At 44.3% G+C, this 19,332-nt stretch overlaps 1 protein-coding gene across 1 annotated transcript; it reads right to left on the minus strand.

Moving 5' to 3' along the window:
• Nucleotides 1-603: 603 nt before the first annotated feature.
• mideasa (mitotic deacetylase associated SANT domain protein a) lies at nucleotides 604-19,084 on the minus strand. Its single transcript, XM_031581222.2, has 14 exons — nucleotides 19,037-19,084; nucleotides 18,687-18,751; nucleotides 15,683-17,219; nucleotides 10,728-10,961; nucleotides 9,973-10,300; nucleotides 9,102-9,168; nucleotides 8,309-8,451; nucleotides 6,834-6,937; nucleotides 5,623-5,698; nucleotides 5,155-5,243; nucleotides 4,833-4,955; nucleotides 3,378-3,500; nucleotides 2,673-2,872; nucleotides 604-2,265 (listed from the first exon to the last, which is right to left on the minus strand). Exons 1-14 carry the CDS (start codon nucleotides 19,082-19,084, stop codon nucleotides 1,938-1,940), a joined length of 3,465 nt encoding a protein of 1,154 aa, XP_031437082.1. The 3' UTR covers nucleotides 604-1,937.
• Between the last annotated feature and the right edge of the window lie 248 nt (nucleotides 19,085-19,332).

Here is a 19,332-nt window from a genome sequence, read left to right on the forward strand (position 1 = left end):
ACAGAATATATATATAAGCCCAGAGATGGCTAGGGCCCAGATTTGCAACAGCCCCTCTCCTTAGGTTTATGGTCTGTGGCCACATGCTATCTAAAAAACAAACATTTAAAGGACTGCAAAATATGACAGCGGTGACGTCATTATGAGGCCCTTGTTTAGACCTGCAATCAGTTCCATTACAAACACTATTTTCATACTGTCAGTTTCTCTAATGTAAGTGCATATCTGCCAAATACCTGCTGCAACAATTTAGTTCATAGGACAAAATTACAGTTCTGTTGCCCCCTACTGGTCATTTCAGGTGTAAATCAGTTTCAGAGGAAACAGGAGTTGACAGCTATGACATGCTAAGCAAGACTAACAACTCAGGGTCACCCCTCCGCCCCCACCCCAGATCAGATTCAGTCACATAATGTTATGACATATCACAGAGATCTTAAAGAACAGAATTCCTGAATTTCACCTTCAGCAGTATGCAAGTACCTGTATGGAAAGGAACAAATCTAAATTAAACCTAATTCAGTGTAAACTTTGACAGATGTCCATTAGAGACACTAATGTTCATGTTAATGACTGAGTCATGAAGACACAAGAACACTAGTGTAGATAATGACTTTTAATCAAAATGCACAACACTATCCAAGTAGCAGTTCTTTGTTGATTATACAAGCGATTAATAGCATTTGTTTTCTTAAAAAAAAAAGAAACAGAAAAAAAAAAATCAATTTGATCAAACGCCCTCTGACAATATAGAGGATGTTAAAATATATCAATTTACACCATATATACAATTCATAGTCAAAAACACATTCATTTCAAGGTCCCTTAATCATATAGAATAAGTATATATATTTTTTAGAGTTTAAAAATCGTTAAGTATGAATCTAACAATGTGCACAAAAAGTTGGTGTTCTTTTTTTTTTTTTTTTAAGTTCAAACAAAGAATAAAAAACGAAAAACACTCAACAGTTGCTTTGACGATATCGGACATGGTTATGTTCCTGAGGACATGCAAACACACAAACACACACACACACGTGAACACTTTCAGTACCAGCACATTCTTCCTTAACTCTCTAACGAGCTAAAATTCATTGCATCATTTCATCTGTTAATAACAGTGAACAGTTAAATGAACAAACTCAAGTGCCCCTAGATATCAGAACAACTTTGGCAGTCTCGTTTGGACGAAGGAAACATGCTGAGGCCCTTACCTCATCAAACAACAACAGCAACAACAAACAAACAAAAAACACAAAAAAAATAACCACCAAACAACGCAAAACAACAGGAAGACTGAAAGCAGATCTCAACCGGCCTCCAAAGTACTCTACATGACAATGTGTAGAGTATCTGGACGTGTGTAAACAGACGTGCTATATATGGTGACTCCTCAAATTAAACATGTGAACTGCAGAAAGTCAGCTTAACCCGTTTGTTTGAATCCTATGGAGTGCGGACAAACAAAAAACAGAAACGATACCAAATAAAGATTGTCTAGTAAAATAAAAAAAACATACATATAAAATAGACAAGGCACCCAGTTTGGTGGCTAGTACTGTCGGAGTACAAAAGTCCTTGATTTTTCTTGTCTCGTTTGATATGACTTTCTGTTCAGTGATATGAAGGCTACAGACTGAAAGGCAAAGATGGTCTACAATTGGGCTTCAAAGGCGAACAGGAGTGACCGATGTATCCCCAGTCCTAGGAGCCCTTGTTGGGTAGGGCCTTATGGGCAAGTGAGTTTCACCAACCCCCTCCTGGAGTCCAAGTCAGTGCTCATGGGCAGTTTTAAAAGGCAGAGAGATGGGGGGAGAGGGAATATCAGTGAAGGTCTGGCTGTCTTACTCTGTCCTTTGCTTCCTCTGTATAAATTTGTTTGTATCCTCTCTGTGTGCGTCCCCCTGTCTCTTCTCCTTCTCATCCCTCTTCCTCCCTCATTGCCAGTCTTCATCATTCTCATCCTCTGCCGTCTCTGACGACTCGCCGGCGCTGCTGTTGTCCACCTGCTCCCTCCTCCTTCCTCTCCTCTCCCCTTTCTCCTCGTCGTCCTCAGCCTCATCTTCCTCCCCTCTTCCGTTCTGTGCCGCCGCTACCGCGGCCGCTGCCTCTCCTGCCCGTTTCCGGGCCAACTCTGCCGCTGCCAACGCTGCTGCGGCGGTGGCACGCTCCTCTTCCTCGCGTAGGCGCAGGGCTGCGGCCTTCTTCTCCTGCTCAGAGTGGCTTTTCATGTGGGCACTGCGGCTCTTCACCTTATGAAAGATCCTGAGGGTCAAAGGGCAAATGACAGAAGTCAGTGTGTGAAATAATCTGTATGGCTTCACATGGCTCGGCACCAAATGACTAACTACTATCCACAAAAAACATTTTCTACACCAATTACACACCACTTTTATACTGAGGTGGTTGTCATGGCATTTGTTCCAAAACATGCAGTATGTGTCAGTGAGTGCTCTTTGTGTCTGTTGGCTTGTATAATTAATGTGCATTATGGACAAAACTAATTTAATTCGGCGCTATACAGCTAGAGCTCTTTCTTTCTTTGACTTACCCGTCTGACACACACAAAATATACACAAACCATTACACACATACCAACTGCACATATGTATGTGCGCATACACGCACACAAGCACACACACACACACACACACACACACACACACACACACCTGCCACATTTTTTGCAGGGGAACTCTCCCTCTGGTTCCTGCGAAGGCTTTGCAGGCGGTTTACTCTTCTTCCCTGCAGGTTCCGAGCGAGGCTTCCGGGGCACACTGCTGGGTGGAGCCTGAGGGGGTGGTGCTAATGGAGGCCCCTCCTCCCTCTGCCTGTCATCCCTCTCCAACTTTATCACAGACTCCGCCCCTGTCTACAGTCACCAGGGAACATGAATCAAAGCTCATTCAATTATGTCTTATGAATTACACTCAATCAGGTAATGCGTCATAGCTCTGCATGACTATACCAGAGCTTCAAACACAGCTGGGGTTGGTTTTGGGATATGCGGCTGTATGAGCTCTTTGTAATGGTGGTCACTTACTTTGTTAAATAAATGTACAACATGTAAAACACATTGTGGCCAACATTTTCAGAGGGAATTTGAGTGAACTCAAAGTTTTATATATTAATCAACAAAAGTAAAAAATTACTATGAGACTGTATAGCGGCATTCTACGACTTTTGAACTTAAAGTGAATAAGAAGGAAGCTCAGATCATTACCAATTCTCTTGCATTGGCAAAAGGACCTGTCCAAGCCCTTAGAGAAGCTATATTTGAAATGTCACCAATTTCTATGTCAGCATGAAATATTCAACTGCACCACTCACTCTAACAAATACGGTCATGCTGTGGGGACCTAAAGTCTGTCACTCACGTTGACGTAGTTATGGAGGTTCTGAGTCCCTTTATGTTGCCCCGACTCTCCTGTCCGCTCATGTGACTCATGCCAGGTCTTGCTGTCCTGAGCTTCCTCGGCAGCATGACATCTGGGGATGTTCTGTGTTGACAGACGGGGGACAAGCAATGGACAAAATAAAATACAAGACACTGTGTGCGTTTAAACTGTTGTTAAAGGGATGTTCAGTAGCCTTGTTCTGGGGACAGTGCTAATTATTTTTGTATGTGGTGATCATTATTCTCAGATATAGTTCATTAGTGCATTTCATTTGTACATAATGTCAACATTCCCTTGACATGTAACCTTTAAAACGACTTTCACTAATTTGAGTTTTACTTCATAATGAAGGTACCATTTTTGGCTGGCATATAAAGAATGCAAGGATTATGAGTAAGTAGAAGTATGCAAGAATGAAAGATCCCGTCCTTGTGCGTTAAGGAAAACATTTCAGGGTGGACAAGATACTGGATAAGCTACATATCTGTATTCTTCCAGTCAACACAACTGCTTGAATCCCCCCTACATTCTATTAATCTTAAAAGGCAATGCCGTCTAGTGTACATACATTCACTTATTTTACCTACACCTACGCGCCAATGTTTATTAGGATTAGGATACTTACATAGTAAATCAATATCAAAACAAAGCTAGTTTTATTCTCAGCCAAGCTTCTGCTGCACATAAATACCCAGGGAACTTCTAATCAATTTAAATCTAATTCCACAAATGAGAAAGTATGTGAAACACAACTTTAAAATAGGTATTGATCCAGACCCAGCTGGACACTAATTGAACAGCATTAAGCAAAAAGAAAGTCTCAGCACACCGTAGTGTGGACACGTGCACTGAGTTCTCAGAGCCCACCACAGACCCTTTCCATTGAGTCGGCCAATGGACTCCCCCGCTCTACGCTATCTGCACACAGCGGCTCTCGCACGCACTTAGTGTATGTATGTACTAATTCAACGTGTGTGTGTGTGTGTGTGTGTGTGTGTGTGTGTGTGTGTGTGTGTGTGTGTGTGTGCACGGCGCCCATGGTCAACAGTGGTTCAGTTCTGACTCTTTCAAGGTCCCAAATGAAATGGAGAGAGTGAGTGTGCGTGCATGACACAGAGAGAGAGAGAGAGAGAGAGAGAGAGAGAGAGAGAACACAGCATCCTAATGTTTGAACCTCGCTCTGAGCTCTTCTATTTAGTTCACTCTGATGTCATCTATGAGGTGTGGCTTCTCTGGTATCAGATATCCCTGCACCCCGTCTCATCTTAGCAGACAGTAACGTTTTAATCATTCAACAGCACATGCCATTTAAATTATTCCCACAGTTAGGTGAGACTTTAAAAAAAAAATTATAAAAAAAATCAAACAAACAATAAGACCCCACAAACAGCCTGTGCAGAAGTGGGGGCGTTGAATGTGAATTTGATTTCTGACCTCTGCGTTACGTTCCTCAGGGTCTGGGGGGCCATATGTGAGAACTCCGCTACGAGTGATTTTCACCTGCTTCTTGTAGGTGTAGTAGAACTCTACACATTGGGCCACCGTTTTCGTCCGCACCTGTGAGGACACACACACACGTTGAATTAGTACACACATACACACACACGTTGAATTAGTACACACATACACAAAATAAAACACATGCGTAAATCTAAAGGAACCTACAAAAATCAACCCACGCACAAAGACAGATCATTACAATATGCAAACAGATATATATATAATGAGAACAAACGGTTAATAGCTGTCTACTAACCACTTTCTGCACCATGAAGAAGTCCTTCCTGTAGGCTGAAATGCCCTTATTGAAGTAGCGCTTCTCCTCCTGACTCCAGCTACCTGAGCCTGGGGACAGATGTGGACACACTTCATGTAGATGTCTGTTTGTCTGTCTGTGTGTGTGTGTCTGTGTCTGTGTGTGTCTGTGTCTGTGTGTGTGTTTGTTTGTGTGTGTGTGTGTGTGTGTGTGTGTGTGTGTGTGTGTGTGTGTGTGTGTGTCTGCAAGCAAATACACCAACGTTTTATTTTGTTTAAAAAAAAAATAATAATAAAAAAAAAGTGTTTTCAATACTTAATACAATCCCATATGCTTCACCAAAAGGAGTCGTTAGTTGTGACTAGCACTACATACTGCGCTGATGTGGCAGATTCAAAAAATGACTCCAGTGTCCTGACCTGTGACCTGCCCATACCCAGCCTGTACGAATGTGGTGCAGCCCCTCACCTGAGTAGTGGTAGTCTGCTAACGGATGGCTTTCAGGAAACATGGGGCACTTCAGCAACAGCATGGCAAGTGTTTCCTGAGGGAAAGGCACAACAGCACAACAACAACGATGATGGTGGTGGTAATAACAAAACTCACTGGTTACTGACAAACAAGTGTATGTTGTCACAATAACCACTATAGGTTGCTTTACTTTTTATACCTTCATGCCAGAATAAGACGTTTACAATAAAATGAGTGACCAATGTCCCCTCAACTCTGTTATGAGCCTGCATTACTTGCACTGTCTGCTGCTAAGGAGGACAGCATAAACAAATGTACTGAACAGTACATATACTGCTGAACATAAGACACTCTGTTACAGAGGAAAGACAAACATTGCTGACAAGGTCACTGAACAAGGAAGTCTGTCTTCTAAGGAACCACATGCATGGTCTGGTATAGGGGTGGGGAAAAAAAAAATCGATTTTTCGATTTCTCTCGATTCTCTTTAGAACGATTCTGTCTCGATTCAGAAAAGTTCATAATCGATTTAAAAAAAAAAAAAAAAAAAAAAAAAAAATATTTTTTTTTTTTTTTTTTTTTTTTACACATTCATTTTGTGTTGAAATGCAAGCTGCATCGATTATTGCATTGTTCATAGAAAGTCATAATTGTGACAAGGAAAAACTTTTTCTCTAATAAAAAAATAGATCTGTTGATTTATCAAACACAAAGTAGGAAGTGATTTGAGACTCTAAGTAGCAAACTCAAATGTTTTAAAAATTGAGATGCATCGATAATCGTTTTATCGGTTTAGAATTGATAATCGATAATCGGTTTAGAATCGAGAATCGGTTTAAAATCGAGAATCGGTTTAGAATCGAATCGTTGACCTCTGAATCGGAATCGAATCGAATCGTGAGGTCCCAAGAGATTCCCACCCCTAGTCTGGTACATCACTCTGTGTGTGAGGTCATCTGCAAAATGACTAAAGGCTGAAGTCCCTTGAAAACCAGTCTGCTGCATGGGAAAACACCTACACTAACTGATGTATTTACGACCTGAGTCAGAGAGATAAAATGAGTGTGTGTGTGTGTGTGTGTGTGTGTGTGTGTGTATGGGTGTGAAAGAGAGAGTGTGCGTGAGAAACAGAGAGAAATAAATAGGGCCAGGGGGAGGAAGTAACAAAAAATAAAAGAAGAAACTGCAGGGCAGTGGGGTCTGCTCACCATGACATCACCCCGACACTCATGCAGGCAGTGCAGTGCCAGCTCCTGATTGGTCCCTCCTCCTGTCAGCACGCTGGAGCAGGCCAAGCTCATTAGGTCGTCCACTAGAGGGCAGAAGAGAGCAGGTTTCAGTGTGTGTGTGCGTGTGTGCGTGTGCGTGCATGCACGCACGCACACCGCATCTGTGTGTCCGTGTGTCCATGCTTGCATGAATAGGTTTAAGAAAACAAACGATGCTCCATCGGATCCGTACGGAGCCAGGACAGATGCTCATGAGGCACTTACACTGCTGCTCATCCACTTCCACTGTTATTGTTACTGTATATGTTATTGTTACTGGCTCAGGGGGAAGTTTTTTGCTTGGATTAAACCAAATGCCTGTTGGCTGCTGCTGCCATCCGTATGCAGTGAAGCACCACTCTCGCCTCCCACCTAGCAATGTGCAGCTCAATAGCCGAGTGAAGGCCAGAGCCTACTGGCTTACCAAAGCTATGGCTGAAACTTTTAGCATGTACATGCACTGGAGATTCCAGGAAGTCTTGTAATGTGCATGTTAATCTTTTACAGGGCAATAATGTTCGAAAGAAGGTTGTAAATAACAAAGGCTTTAAACTTGTGAAGGGCTTTAGGGTCTTGGACTTCACAGGAGTTTGATTAGACAGGAAGATTGCATGTAATGTAAATTGTTTCTTTCTTCTCAAGAATATTTTTTTAACAGTTGCCTTATCTGATAGACTTGATTGAATTTTGAAAAATATTATACTTTTTTTAAAATGTTTAAAAAAAAAAAAATCATTTTTTTATTAATGTATTTATTTATTTAAACACTGTTTCTTTTAAACCTACTTTTTACCTCAGAAGGCACTTTCACAGACATGGATTTTAAAATAACTTTCTGAACCATGGATTAAAATAGAACCAAACTTCTAGACTTTAAACTGCTAATCTAAATTAAAAATATGTTATCTCCAGATGAAAGGTAAGTGCTACTTCTGGCTCTATTGAATCTTAAATATTATCTTACAAGGTTTTTTCATGCCTAAACAATTGTTCTACTTTTATTTTAACCTGATCAGTGACTACTAGCAATAAAAAAACAGGAGTGGCTCATATTCACTTTGGCCGTTGAAATAAAATTTTGATTGATGAAACTGACGATTCACAGCGTTTTAAGGTTTATGCCATAACATCTGGTCACAGTTTTTTGACCTCAGATGAATATGTAATTCATTTGGAAATATTTGAATTCTCTAATCCTTGGGTCATTTCCAGGTTTTAGACACATTCTCAGTCCTCTTAACCCCAATCCTGAATAGCACAATAAAAACGTCATGCAGAACTACTTAATCAAAAGCAGCACTCTGATTAGGGCCTAAGAAACAATCAATCACTTGAGTTTAAGGTCTATTCCTCCACTTACACATTGCCTGACCTTACAGTGACTTTGAGGGTCATGACCTTGACCTTAGTCTCACCTCGTTCGTCTTGGTCCCGGCTGGATGGGGATACCTGGAGTGGGGCCCACAGCAGATTGGCCTTGTGCGGGTCCTGCTGGGCCCTGGAGCGATCCTGCATTTCCGGAATCTCTGCCTGATACTTAAGGCCAATATTGATGCGCCTAAGAGAGATAAAGAGAGAGAGTGTAGGTGTGTGTGTGTGCGTGTGTGTGTGTGTGTGTTAGTGTGTATGTGTCCGTGAGTGCGTGTTTTGGAGGATGAGTAAGGGTTTCAGCGTCCATGTGTGCAAGTGTTGAGATAAGGTAAGGTAACAAGGCAAGACAGAATGAAAGAGAGAAAGATGTTTACAATAAATCAGACAAAAATTCACAATTTTATGAGATAGAAGTCATGCCAGCAGACGACAAATCAACCTAACCGATTTGGTCTGAGAAACACGGCAAGAGGAAGTGTGTGTGTGTGTGTGTGTGTGTGTGTGTGTGTGTGTGTGAATGTGTGTGTGTGGAGTGAGCGGAGAGTGTGTAATAGCCAGAGAGAGTGCTGTGGAAAGTCAGAGTGAGTCACCATGCTTCACATGTGTAGTTGTGCTACATTAAAAACCTGATGCTGCCTCCTCTTTTGCTTAAGGGGTAGGATAGGGTGGGGGTGGGTGGGTAGTAAAAGCTTAGGGGGCAGGATAGGGTAGGGCAGGGTGGTGAGGCAGTAAAAGCTGCTGACAGTTGTTCAAGGGCCCTGTGCCTGTCTCTGTGTTTATGTATGTGTTTTATGTGTAAGGGGTGGGGGGTTGGGGACCGTTGTTGTTGTTACTTACGGCTCTAGGCTGACAGGTGTGGCCTCTCCGAATGGGGGGAGCACAGGGGGGGTGATGTCTGAACTGCCTGAAATACAGCCAGGGCAGAGAGAGGGGAATAGGGTCAGTGTGAGAGAGAGAGAGAGAGAGAGAGAGAGAGAGAGAGAGAGAGAGAAGGTCAGAGAAGGAGACAGGGAGAGACAGAGGGAGAGAGAGAGAGAAAGGTCAGCGAAGGAGACAGAGAGAGAGAGAAAGAGAGAGTGTGAGTGAGTGAGGGAGTTCAGTGAAGATAAGATTCATGTGGACGTGTATCTGTCTGTGAGCAAGCCTCTGACCCAGTCTGTGCCCTGGGGATTAATGTCCAGCAGACGCACACAGACACATCTAGCAGACAAAGAGACAGGCAAATCCAGGCAGGGGGAAACAAACACACTGATAAATAAACTGAAAGACGGTGGAGGAGTGGAGATATGGGAAAGAAAAAAGTTCTGCCAGGAAAGAAAGACAGACAGACCCAGAGATGAAAGAGAGACAGGGTGCAAACTCCAAAACATACAAAGCCTTTATAAAAAGGACAGGTAGTCAAGAGGAGAAAAAAAAAAAAGAATCCAGACTAATCCAGACAGGAGAGATGCACCACAAAAAGACAAATGGGCAATCAGAAAACCACTTTTACACAAAAGCACACGTTGTCTCTCTCTCACACACACAAACACACACACACACACACATATACTATGAAAAATAAGGGGAAGAATGTTGTTAGACAGAGAGATTAAAGTCAAACAAAAACAGAAGGACTGCCTATCCAAAACACACCCACCCACACACACACTGAAAAACAAACAGGCTAACTGCCACACGAAGAGAGCACCACTAAAACGTCACTTACCGGAGCGCAGGAGGCTGCGAGTGGCCGACTTGGGCGTGGCGGGCGGCGGGAGCACTTGCGAGCCGGCTGCCATAGAGGAGAGGAAGGTGGAGAAGTAGAGGCCGGAGCCCTCTCGCACCGGTGACAGGATGGGCGGCGGCGTGTAGGGCGGCATCGCCAGCGGGTGATCGGGCAGGCGCACGGGAGAGCGCAGGTGGCTCTGGTAGGGCGTGATGCTGGAGTAGACGGACGGCACGATGAAGTTGCTAACTTTGGGCGGCGGGATGAAGAGCGGCTCGGGCCGCGGGCGCCGCTTCGACTTGGGCCCGTCGTCATCCTTCGCCTCGTCCTGCACAGGAGGGCGGACAAAGACACAGTGTGGTGAGGCTTTTGTGAGTATGCATGAAAATGAAGACAATGAGAAAGTATATGACGGTCATGGTCACTTCTTTGAGTGATAACAGTACATTTTGCAATATTGGAATTTCTTTCCATTTATTTTTAGAAAATGGGATATCTTAGTTCACTAACTCAGGTACTATGCATACTTCGAATTCAGAAGATAGCTCAGAAGTGATACATGTTTCAAGGGTTACATTATCAAGGTATTTTGTACCCAAAACACTGTAACCAGAAGCCAACTCACCAGAGTATCAACATCTACTTTAATAAAAAAAAAATTCAGACCTGTGTTGAACCAATTTAGTCATATTTTATGAGCTTTATCAGATTATATAAGAAAAATAGCATTGCTTTTGTTCCCAATTGCCTCTCACCTGCCCGAGGCCGCCAGGCGCTGGGTTCTTCAGTGACCGCCGCCGAGCCACAATGACAGAGGGTGTGTGTTTGGTGGGGTAGTGGTGCCCTGCCGTCTCTTGTGCCCGACCGTGGGACCACCCGGACCCCGTCTCCCCCTGAGCAGGATCCTGATGGACAGGCACCGAGACTGGGATGACCAGCGGCACCATGCCCCCTCCCACACCCTGCCTGCCTGGAGCACCTTCATCCGACTGTGGAGGAAGAGATCGGTCTCATCTCAGTGTTACAGAATCGCTATGCTACACTGTAACAGAACGGATGCCAGTTAAGCTGTTTCTTGTTATACGAAGGGGAGGTGAACGAGCAGAAAGGAAAGGAATGACAAATGGAGAGCGTGGGGGGGGGGGGGCGATGACAGTAGAGAAAAGGGGACAGTGAAAGACAGAAAGAAAGATGTATGTGAGGTAAACAAGTGAGAGCCTGTGACGGAGTGGAAGAATGAAAGTGAGAGAGAGAAGGATTGTGGATTGGACAGAAGGAGAGGATGAGAGAGACTGGAGACGAAAGAGTAGGAGGGTTATGAATTCAATAAATGACATGACCAAAGCACATACACACACAAAAAAAATAGGTAACCTGCCACCAGGAAAAAAATATTAGGATTTCTGCCTGGGGCAGTACACAGGAACCTGCATCAGGCAAAGAAGAGACATGAAACAACAAATAGATGGCAAGCAGACAATCCTTGCACTGAGCAAGAAAGAAGAATGCAGTTTAAAATCTGGGCCAGACACTGATGCCACTCCCCGAGCACATAACACCTGCTGCTGGGACGGATCAGGTAACTTTTGATCTTTAGCCTCTTTTGTCTTAGCATGTCACACCAGCTCCATGTACAGGCTAACAAGTAAAAGCTACAGTACTTCTTTGCTTGTGTAAAACATGAACGCAAAAGTTCAGTGATCAGTACCTTAGCCTCATTTCTGTAATGACTAGTCTTTAGTCACATTGCACCAGTTCCAACAACTCAGGATGCTACCAAAGAGCTGCTTCATCAGGCACAAGCAAAGCAAGTTACGGTATTTTAGTGACTAATAGTAAGAACTTGACACTCACTCATCAGCATAGTTAATTAGACAAAAAATTAACACTGCTGTTAATAGCTTCCTACACAGTTGTGTTGTCTATTGAGTGTGTGTGTCTGTTCAAGTGATTGAGTGGGTGTTTTTGAAAATAAAAAGAGAATTGCACATTTGACTTAATTTGCATGGTGCACCAGGTTTGTGTCATGTTTTACAGAACGCAGGGGAGTTGGAGGGGAGGAGAGGAGGGCTGCCTGACAGAGCTGCACGACGGGGCCCCTCCCACCCTGTTACAGGGAACAGCCTTGGGAGGTTCCAGGAATGTGGAGGTGTGCAGACTTGCAGCTGCCTGTACACATGTTCACACACACACACACACACACACACACACACACACACACACACACACACACACACACACACACACACACACACACACACACACACACACACACACACACACACACACACACACACACACACACACACACACACACACACACACACACACACACACAGGCCTGCAGCTGGAGAGGTGTTTCACAGGAGCACAAGGGCAAGGCCAGAACAAGCATACAGAGGGAAACAGGGACAGGGAAAAGGGACAAAGAAATAGCCTGCACGCAACAGATGGATGGATTGAGGGTTGACAGCCAAATGCACAGACAGAAGAAGACAGAAAAGAGCACCCTCTCCTCACTGTGCAGCTCTATCCTCTCACTTGCTCTGTTGATATTGTGTTTTCAGTTGCAATGCAATCGTTGAAGCTAAGCATTCAGGCCTGTCTAAGGAATGGGTGAAGAAAAAAAAGGGAGTAGCTTCACTGCTGGGTGTGTCTTCTTGTAATGCAAACAAGAAAAAAAAAAAAAACACACTGTCTGTGCACGCCAGTCAGAATGTAGTTCTCACTGCTTAACACCTGCTAATCAACAATGAATTTACCACAGAGAAGTCGTCCTACAAAGACTCCTCTATGGTCTGAACACACCCGAGAGGCCATTAAAGTGCATCGGTAAAGTGTGTGTGTGTGTGTGTGTGTATATATGTGTGTGTGTGTGTGTGTGTGTGTGTGAGAGAGAGAGTGTGAATAGGGTCAAAGACAATACATGACAATTTTTTGTTCCCAGTCTATAAATATTACAGAAAAGTATTAATAGGTGTGAAAACACTATGAAATTACTCAACTTTTTGGTGTTTGTTGCATCATCAAGTTATTTGTAAGAAATGTCTATACAATATTACTTAGGACACTGGTCCCAAATATGCACAGCTTCAGTTGTCATTCATGTGACAACGATAAAGTCCCTTATTTTGAAATCAAATCAAGTGGCTGCAGTCATCACAAGACCCCTGCCCGAGGACTCTTGACCACAGAAATAAGGTTAGTACATCTCTACACTATTTAAAAAAGTGAGTTTACTATTTAAAGACATCTCTAGTTCCAAAACAGTCATTCAGCACGACACCAAAAATGTATTAATGTCATTATTTTTATTGTTAGATATGTCTGAACATGTTCTGCAGTAGAAAGTCTGCCATTCAGAAACACACACCGTCATACGGTGCAACACAATTCCACTGCTGTGCTACACTTGTCATTCGTTGCACTGAATGACCGTGACTATGCCATACTAACTTGACATTTTAATCATGATCATGAAAAACATGACTTTCTTTTATACTTATAAAACTGACTTGTTATCAGCTGTATTTACAATGAAGGTTGATATGTTTTGTATTTCTCACAGATGCTCTTATCTTATAAAGAAAGGTCATAAGAAGTTACATGTTCTGCTACTAACTGAAAATGGTAAATGGACTACATTTATATAAGGCTTTTCTAGTCAGAGAGCACTCAAAGCGATTTACAGATGAATGCCTCAGACATCTACCCATTCATACACCAATGGCAGAGGCTACTATCCAAGTTGCCAACCTGCACATCAGTAGCAGTTTGGGGTTCAGTGTCTTGCTCAAGGACACTTCGACACTTGGTGACACAGCTGAAAGAACGTTCTATCTATGCGCCACTCACAGGAATTGTGAGATATATTTAGTAAAGGGTAGCCAGATTCATGTCATTGGCTATAATAAAGGCTAAACCCTTATTAGTAGAGAGCTCATCCATCTGCAAGGAGATTGATGTGGAACTTCAGCTTTTATTGATTGTTTGTTTACAGGTTCAATTGCATAGTGTGGTGGTTTTCTCCTTCAGGCAGCCATGAGTGTGTAGTGTGTTTTAAAAATAACTATTGACTCAAATCTTTGATTAAATACACAAGAAACTGTGGTTAGCATGTTTGTTGAATGCTATGAGACTTGGCCGTGGGACCCAATTCACCCATTAAAGCTCTGCTAGTGCATACAAGTCTGTTTAACAGAACAGCGTCATTCAGTATGACAGAGACTAGTCAATTCAATCAATCAATTCAATTCAATCTTATATAGCACTTCTCTAAATACCCGAAGTCCCTTTACAGAGTCCAGTAGTCATTCATACACAGTCGTACCGGTGGTGGTAAGCTACATCTGTAGCCACAGCTGCCCTGGGGCAGACTGACAGAAGCGTGGCTGCCAATCAGCGCCTACGGCCCCTCCGACCACCACCAACATTCATTCATATTCATACGATGCAATGCATGTCTTTATGATGGTGGGGGAAACCAGAGTACCCGGAGTAAACCCACGCAGGCACGGGGAGAACATGCAAACTCCACACAGAAAGGACCTGGAACGACCAGGATTCGAACCCAGGGCCTTCTTGCTGTGAGGTGACAGTACTAACCACTGAGCCACCGTACTGCCCAAAGATGCATGAAGAATCACAATTGGTTCATAGAAAATGGAGTTGAATTAATTAAAAAAAACAAAAAACAGATAATTTTATATTATTCTTTTGTGCCTGGTTGAAACACCTTTTTCATTTCGGACCCAGTGTGTGTATAAAATATGTGTGTGTATGTGTTTATTTCATGATGAGAGCCTGCTAGCTGTCCACAATGCATCTCTTTGATGTCTAGGTCTGCACGTTTCACATGTACAAGTTTACAGACCATGAGGAAGTCCCACAGTGAAACACTGCCTTCCTCTCAGAGGGGGAACAGGACTTTGTGGCCAGCCTACAGGCAGAGTGACACAATAGGTGTTTGGTCAACATGGAGCCATGGCACAATATGCTGCTCTTGTCTCGCAGAAGGGACTTCAATATGCCAGCATGTAATGCCATTCGGAACCACTGAATAAACACCACCTTCTCACACCTGTGAGTTCAATTTTACTCAACCAGTTCCACGTTTCAGTTTTAGTTTACAATGTAATACTTCTTCTGGGTAAAACTATCACCGCTCAGACATAGGATCGCTGACATAATCATCTACAAAAGGTGTGTCAAAATATCCAACCTGTTCTTTTGAACAAAAACGTATTTAGAACAATGACTGTACACTCAGCAGAGTATATGGAAAAAGAAAATAATTTGCACTTTTTTTTTACCGACAAGAACTACATTCCTAAGCTGAATTCTGCAACCCTGCTGGTTGTGATGCAACCATCTATATATCACTTGGACCAGCTGCATATAGGAGGTCTTCTGTAAACTGGTTCAGAATCCTCAAAACCTTTGCTTTGGGTAAATGCACAAAAATGCAGTTTGAGCTGAAAAAACCCAAACTGGCTTGCTTCTCATTGTTATTATGATTTTGAAACAAGCATTACCAGCAATTATACATTTTTGAGCCTCTGAACGTAGATGTATGGAATGTCATGCATTTTGGGGAGTTGGTTGCAGCAAGAAAGATACTGGACCATCTCTGAACGATTTACAAACATGCATACATTCTCCACACAACATACATTCTCCCATCATCTCTACGTTATACAGTTACTCTTACCTTGATAATTTTTGCAGGAAGTGACTCCATCTCCGACGCCTTCTGGGCCAGCGTCTCCAAGTTGATCTCCTTGGAGGCCCTGCGTCTCCGGGTGCTCTGGATTACCCCTCCAGTCAGCCCCTGGATGCCCTCCCCTCTGTTGTGGGCTCCTGAGGGGTCCCTGCTGGCCTGGTTCCAGGGCACGGAGGATGGCGCTGCTGCTGTGGGCGAGAGCCCATCTTTGGACAGCCGTCTGGAGCGACGGGGGAGAAGTGGCAGCTCCTGGGTTTCCGGGGCAGGCTTGGAAGGGGCGCTCAGCTCCGGAATGGCAGGTGGATCTGACAGAGGCTCTTCAAGTCTGGGCTCCAGGGTTTGGGGCTGGTGCAGCTGGGGGGGCGGTGGACTGGCACTGGAGGGCTGGCTGTCGGATTGGTAGGGAGGAGGGTGAGGGTCTAGCTGCTGGGGCTGGGGCTGAGGCTGAGGCTGAGGCTGAGAATGTGGCTGGGCCTGTATAGTCTCCTGCTGGGACGGGTTTGGCTGAGGCGATGTCTGTAAATGAACTGGTTGTTGTTGCTGTTGTTTTTGATGCTGTTGCAAGTGATGCATTTGTTGCAGCTGTTCATGCAGCTGTTGCTGCTGATATATTTGGTGCATTTGTTGCTGCTGTTGCATATGATGCTGCTGCATTTGATGCTGCTGCTGATGTCTTGCCTGTTGTTGCTGGTGATGCTGCATTTGGTGATGCTGCTGCTGCTGCTGCTGCTGTTGGAGCTGACGGTGCTGATGCTGCTGCTGCTGTTGTTGCTGCATCTGCTGCTGCAACTGCAGCAACTGGTGCTGGGATTTGGGCTGCTCGCTGTACGGCATACCGGGCACGGCGTTGTTTCCTGGGAAGACCTGGTAGTACGTCGAGGGCACGGGCTGCTTGGTGGCACCGAAAGCCAGCTGGAACGGCTGCAGCATGGAGCCCTGCATGCCGGGACGGATGGTGTGCGGCTGGGACGGCAGCTCGCTAGGCTTGTGACCCTGCTGGAAGGCCTGGAGTTGGGCGTGACGCATGGCGGCAGTTGTCGCACGCTGATCCCACTCCAGGCCTCTCGACTGGGCCTGGGCTTGGGCCTGAGCCTGGGCCTCCTTGAAGGCCTCATTGGAGCTTTGAGGCGGCTTCTCTAGTGGCAGCCCGTCGCCATCGTGGTTCGGCTTGGGGTACACCATCTGCCCCCGAGCCTCGCTCATGCCCGCCAGATAAGGGCTAAAGTTCTGGCCCCAGCCAGACATGTTAGGAACAGCCTGAGACCAGCCCGGGGCCTGCACAGCGTCCTGGTGCAGCCATTTCATAGGGCCACCCTGCGAGAAATGTCCCCGGCCTGGGTGCCCTTTCTCTGGGTTGAAAACAGCAGTGCCCTGGGCCTCTGCGTTGGAAGGGACTCTGGATCCATTGTTATCATGCGCCTGCTCTAACGCAGCGCTTCCCACATTGTAGTACACCTCTCCTGGATGTTGTACAGCTTCTTTCATGGCTTCTCCTTTCCGCTGGCTTGTACTGCAGGTGCTAGCACTGTTAAAACATATTTTTCATAAAAAATAATCAAAGGCAATAAAACCTCAAAACACTATATTTCCCAGGCAAATTTCTACATCATTCAGTCAATTCACTGGGCTAACAGTTTTGTGCTACGTTCGACTGAAGTGATATACAACATCAAGAAATGGGGAGGGAGGGAGGGAGAAAGACATTAGTCATGTAGAAAGAGGTACATTCAACTGAACTGTACCGCTAAGAAGACTGCATGCCTCCATCATTGCATCGAGTCAGAAAGAAAGAGGGTGGTGGGGAGATGGTCGGAGACAGACCGCAAGTGTACGGGAAAGTTGCTAAAACTCTTTCTAGTGTTGGCTCACGGGGTGATTTCTATAACACATAAATTATATTCTGACTTCCATGGGTGGAAATGAAACACTTTATTAACTTTACTTTATGAATAGAGAAGCAATTCGGATCAACATATCTGGCGTGCCACAGTAGAGCTATGCAGCTTAGCGTAGCGCGCAAATCGTTACAAAGTTAGAAGGGTTTTTGGTCTACTTCTATAATGACTGCACTGTGGCTTCATTGTCGAAAGAGAGAAAGTGAGAGACGGTTAATGCAGAAGCATGGAATTAGTCAGAACATCCGTATAAGAACTTGCGGTATAGGCTGTAGCTATCAACAGTTAAACGGGTATCCCACTGCCCAACGGTGATAGTTCAAACAGTAACGTTACAGGCCTGATACTGCGTGACAGCCACGTCAAACTACTGAGTCAGGGGGTACACTGCTACAGTGTACTTGTATGCAATAAGCCGAAAACACGTCAAATAACCACCTAAAAAGTTATCAGCAAGGTAATGAAAAGTTTTGTTAACACAGGCCATGGAACATACGGCTCCCAGTAGAGTGTCCCAGCTAGAACAAGGCGTGTACAGTGCCATGTTTGACAACGAGAATTACCGGAAGCGAGGAAAAACAAGCGCTGCTACTTTTCACCCCCCGAGGATCCCCCCCTCCCACGAGTACGAAGCGAACTTTTTGTTGCAAAACTAGTAACTTTGCACGGATGTTATTTTGATCATTATGTGTAAATATGGACTGTTTGCAGCTACCCATAACAATCCCGATCAAGTAGAAACGTGTGGTTACATAATGTGATAGCATTGGCTAAATCCGCCAAGGAAGTCACAAAATGTTTGTTAGGTAAACAGAGGGTATACAAATAACATTAGCCTAAAGCGAGAGAATGCGCAATGCAATATTATAGCTTGAACAGAGAATTCGATGCAGGTATACTCACGGTTTCACTATTGCATTGTCTTCCTCAAGTTTCTAAGTTCGGTTGGCTGTGAGCTCGTCCACGGAAATGGTTTTGCTTTCGGACAAAGTCGACTGCATGCATCTCCAGAGCAGGGTCATGCACAAAAATGTCAAACCGATTAGCTGTGTTTCTCGAAGTCAAGACGTTGGTATGTTGCAACAGAAATGTTTTACGATTGAAGTGATTCGCTGATATCCACGAAAAGTCTAGGCGAGTGGATAGTGTCCAGTGTTGCACACTGTCAAGAACAGATTGCACAACTTGGAAAAAAGAGCAACTTTCCCCTCGAAAGTGACGACGACTATGACTACGCACTCACAAGCCAACAACAAGGGCGCGTTCGTTCGAGTCAACCTAAAATTGGTCTTGTGTTGCAGATTGGTCGATCAATAAACGTTACATATTACAACAACTCATAATCTGCATTTTGCCAGGCTAATCAGTAATATTTACAAATCTTAAAACTGCAAGCAATTCGGACTTTTAGACGTCCTCGAGAATATAGTCTCTGATTTCAACTGACGCCCTGCAAATCCTCCTGTGAACTAGCCACGCCTATCCTCTTATCCATATTTGGCCCTGGCCATGTGGAATCCGGTAAATTACAACACGCCTTCCCTACTTCCCTGCAGGGGAATTCCTGTTCTCAATTTATTCGCTTGAGAAGTTTCCCCCCACTCAATGGGTGACTATGGGGAATAGGTGGATAACGTTTTAGATGACTTTTCAGTTACGCAGCTCCAGTTGTGAGAAGGTGTGATAAGGACAAAAAAGGATTATGTATTTATTTATTACAATGTCACGACAACATTATCATGC

This window comes from Clupea harengus, chromosome 15 (assembly GCF_900700415.2).
Source record: "Clupea harengus chromosome 15, Ch_v2.0.2, whole genome shotgun sequence".
Taxonomy (NCBI): domain Eukaryota; kingdom Metazoa; phylum Chordata; class Actinopteri; order Clupeiformes; family Clupeidae; genus Clupea; species Clupea harengus.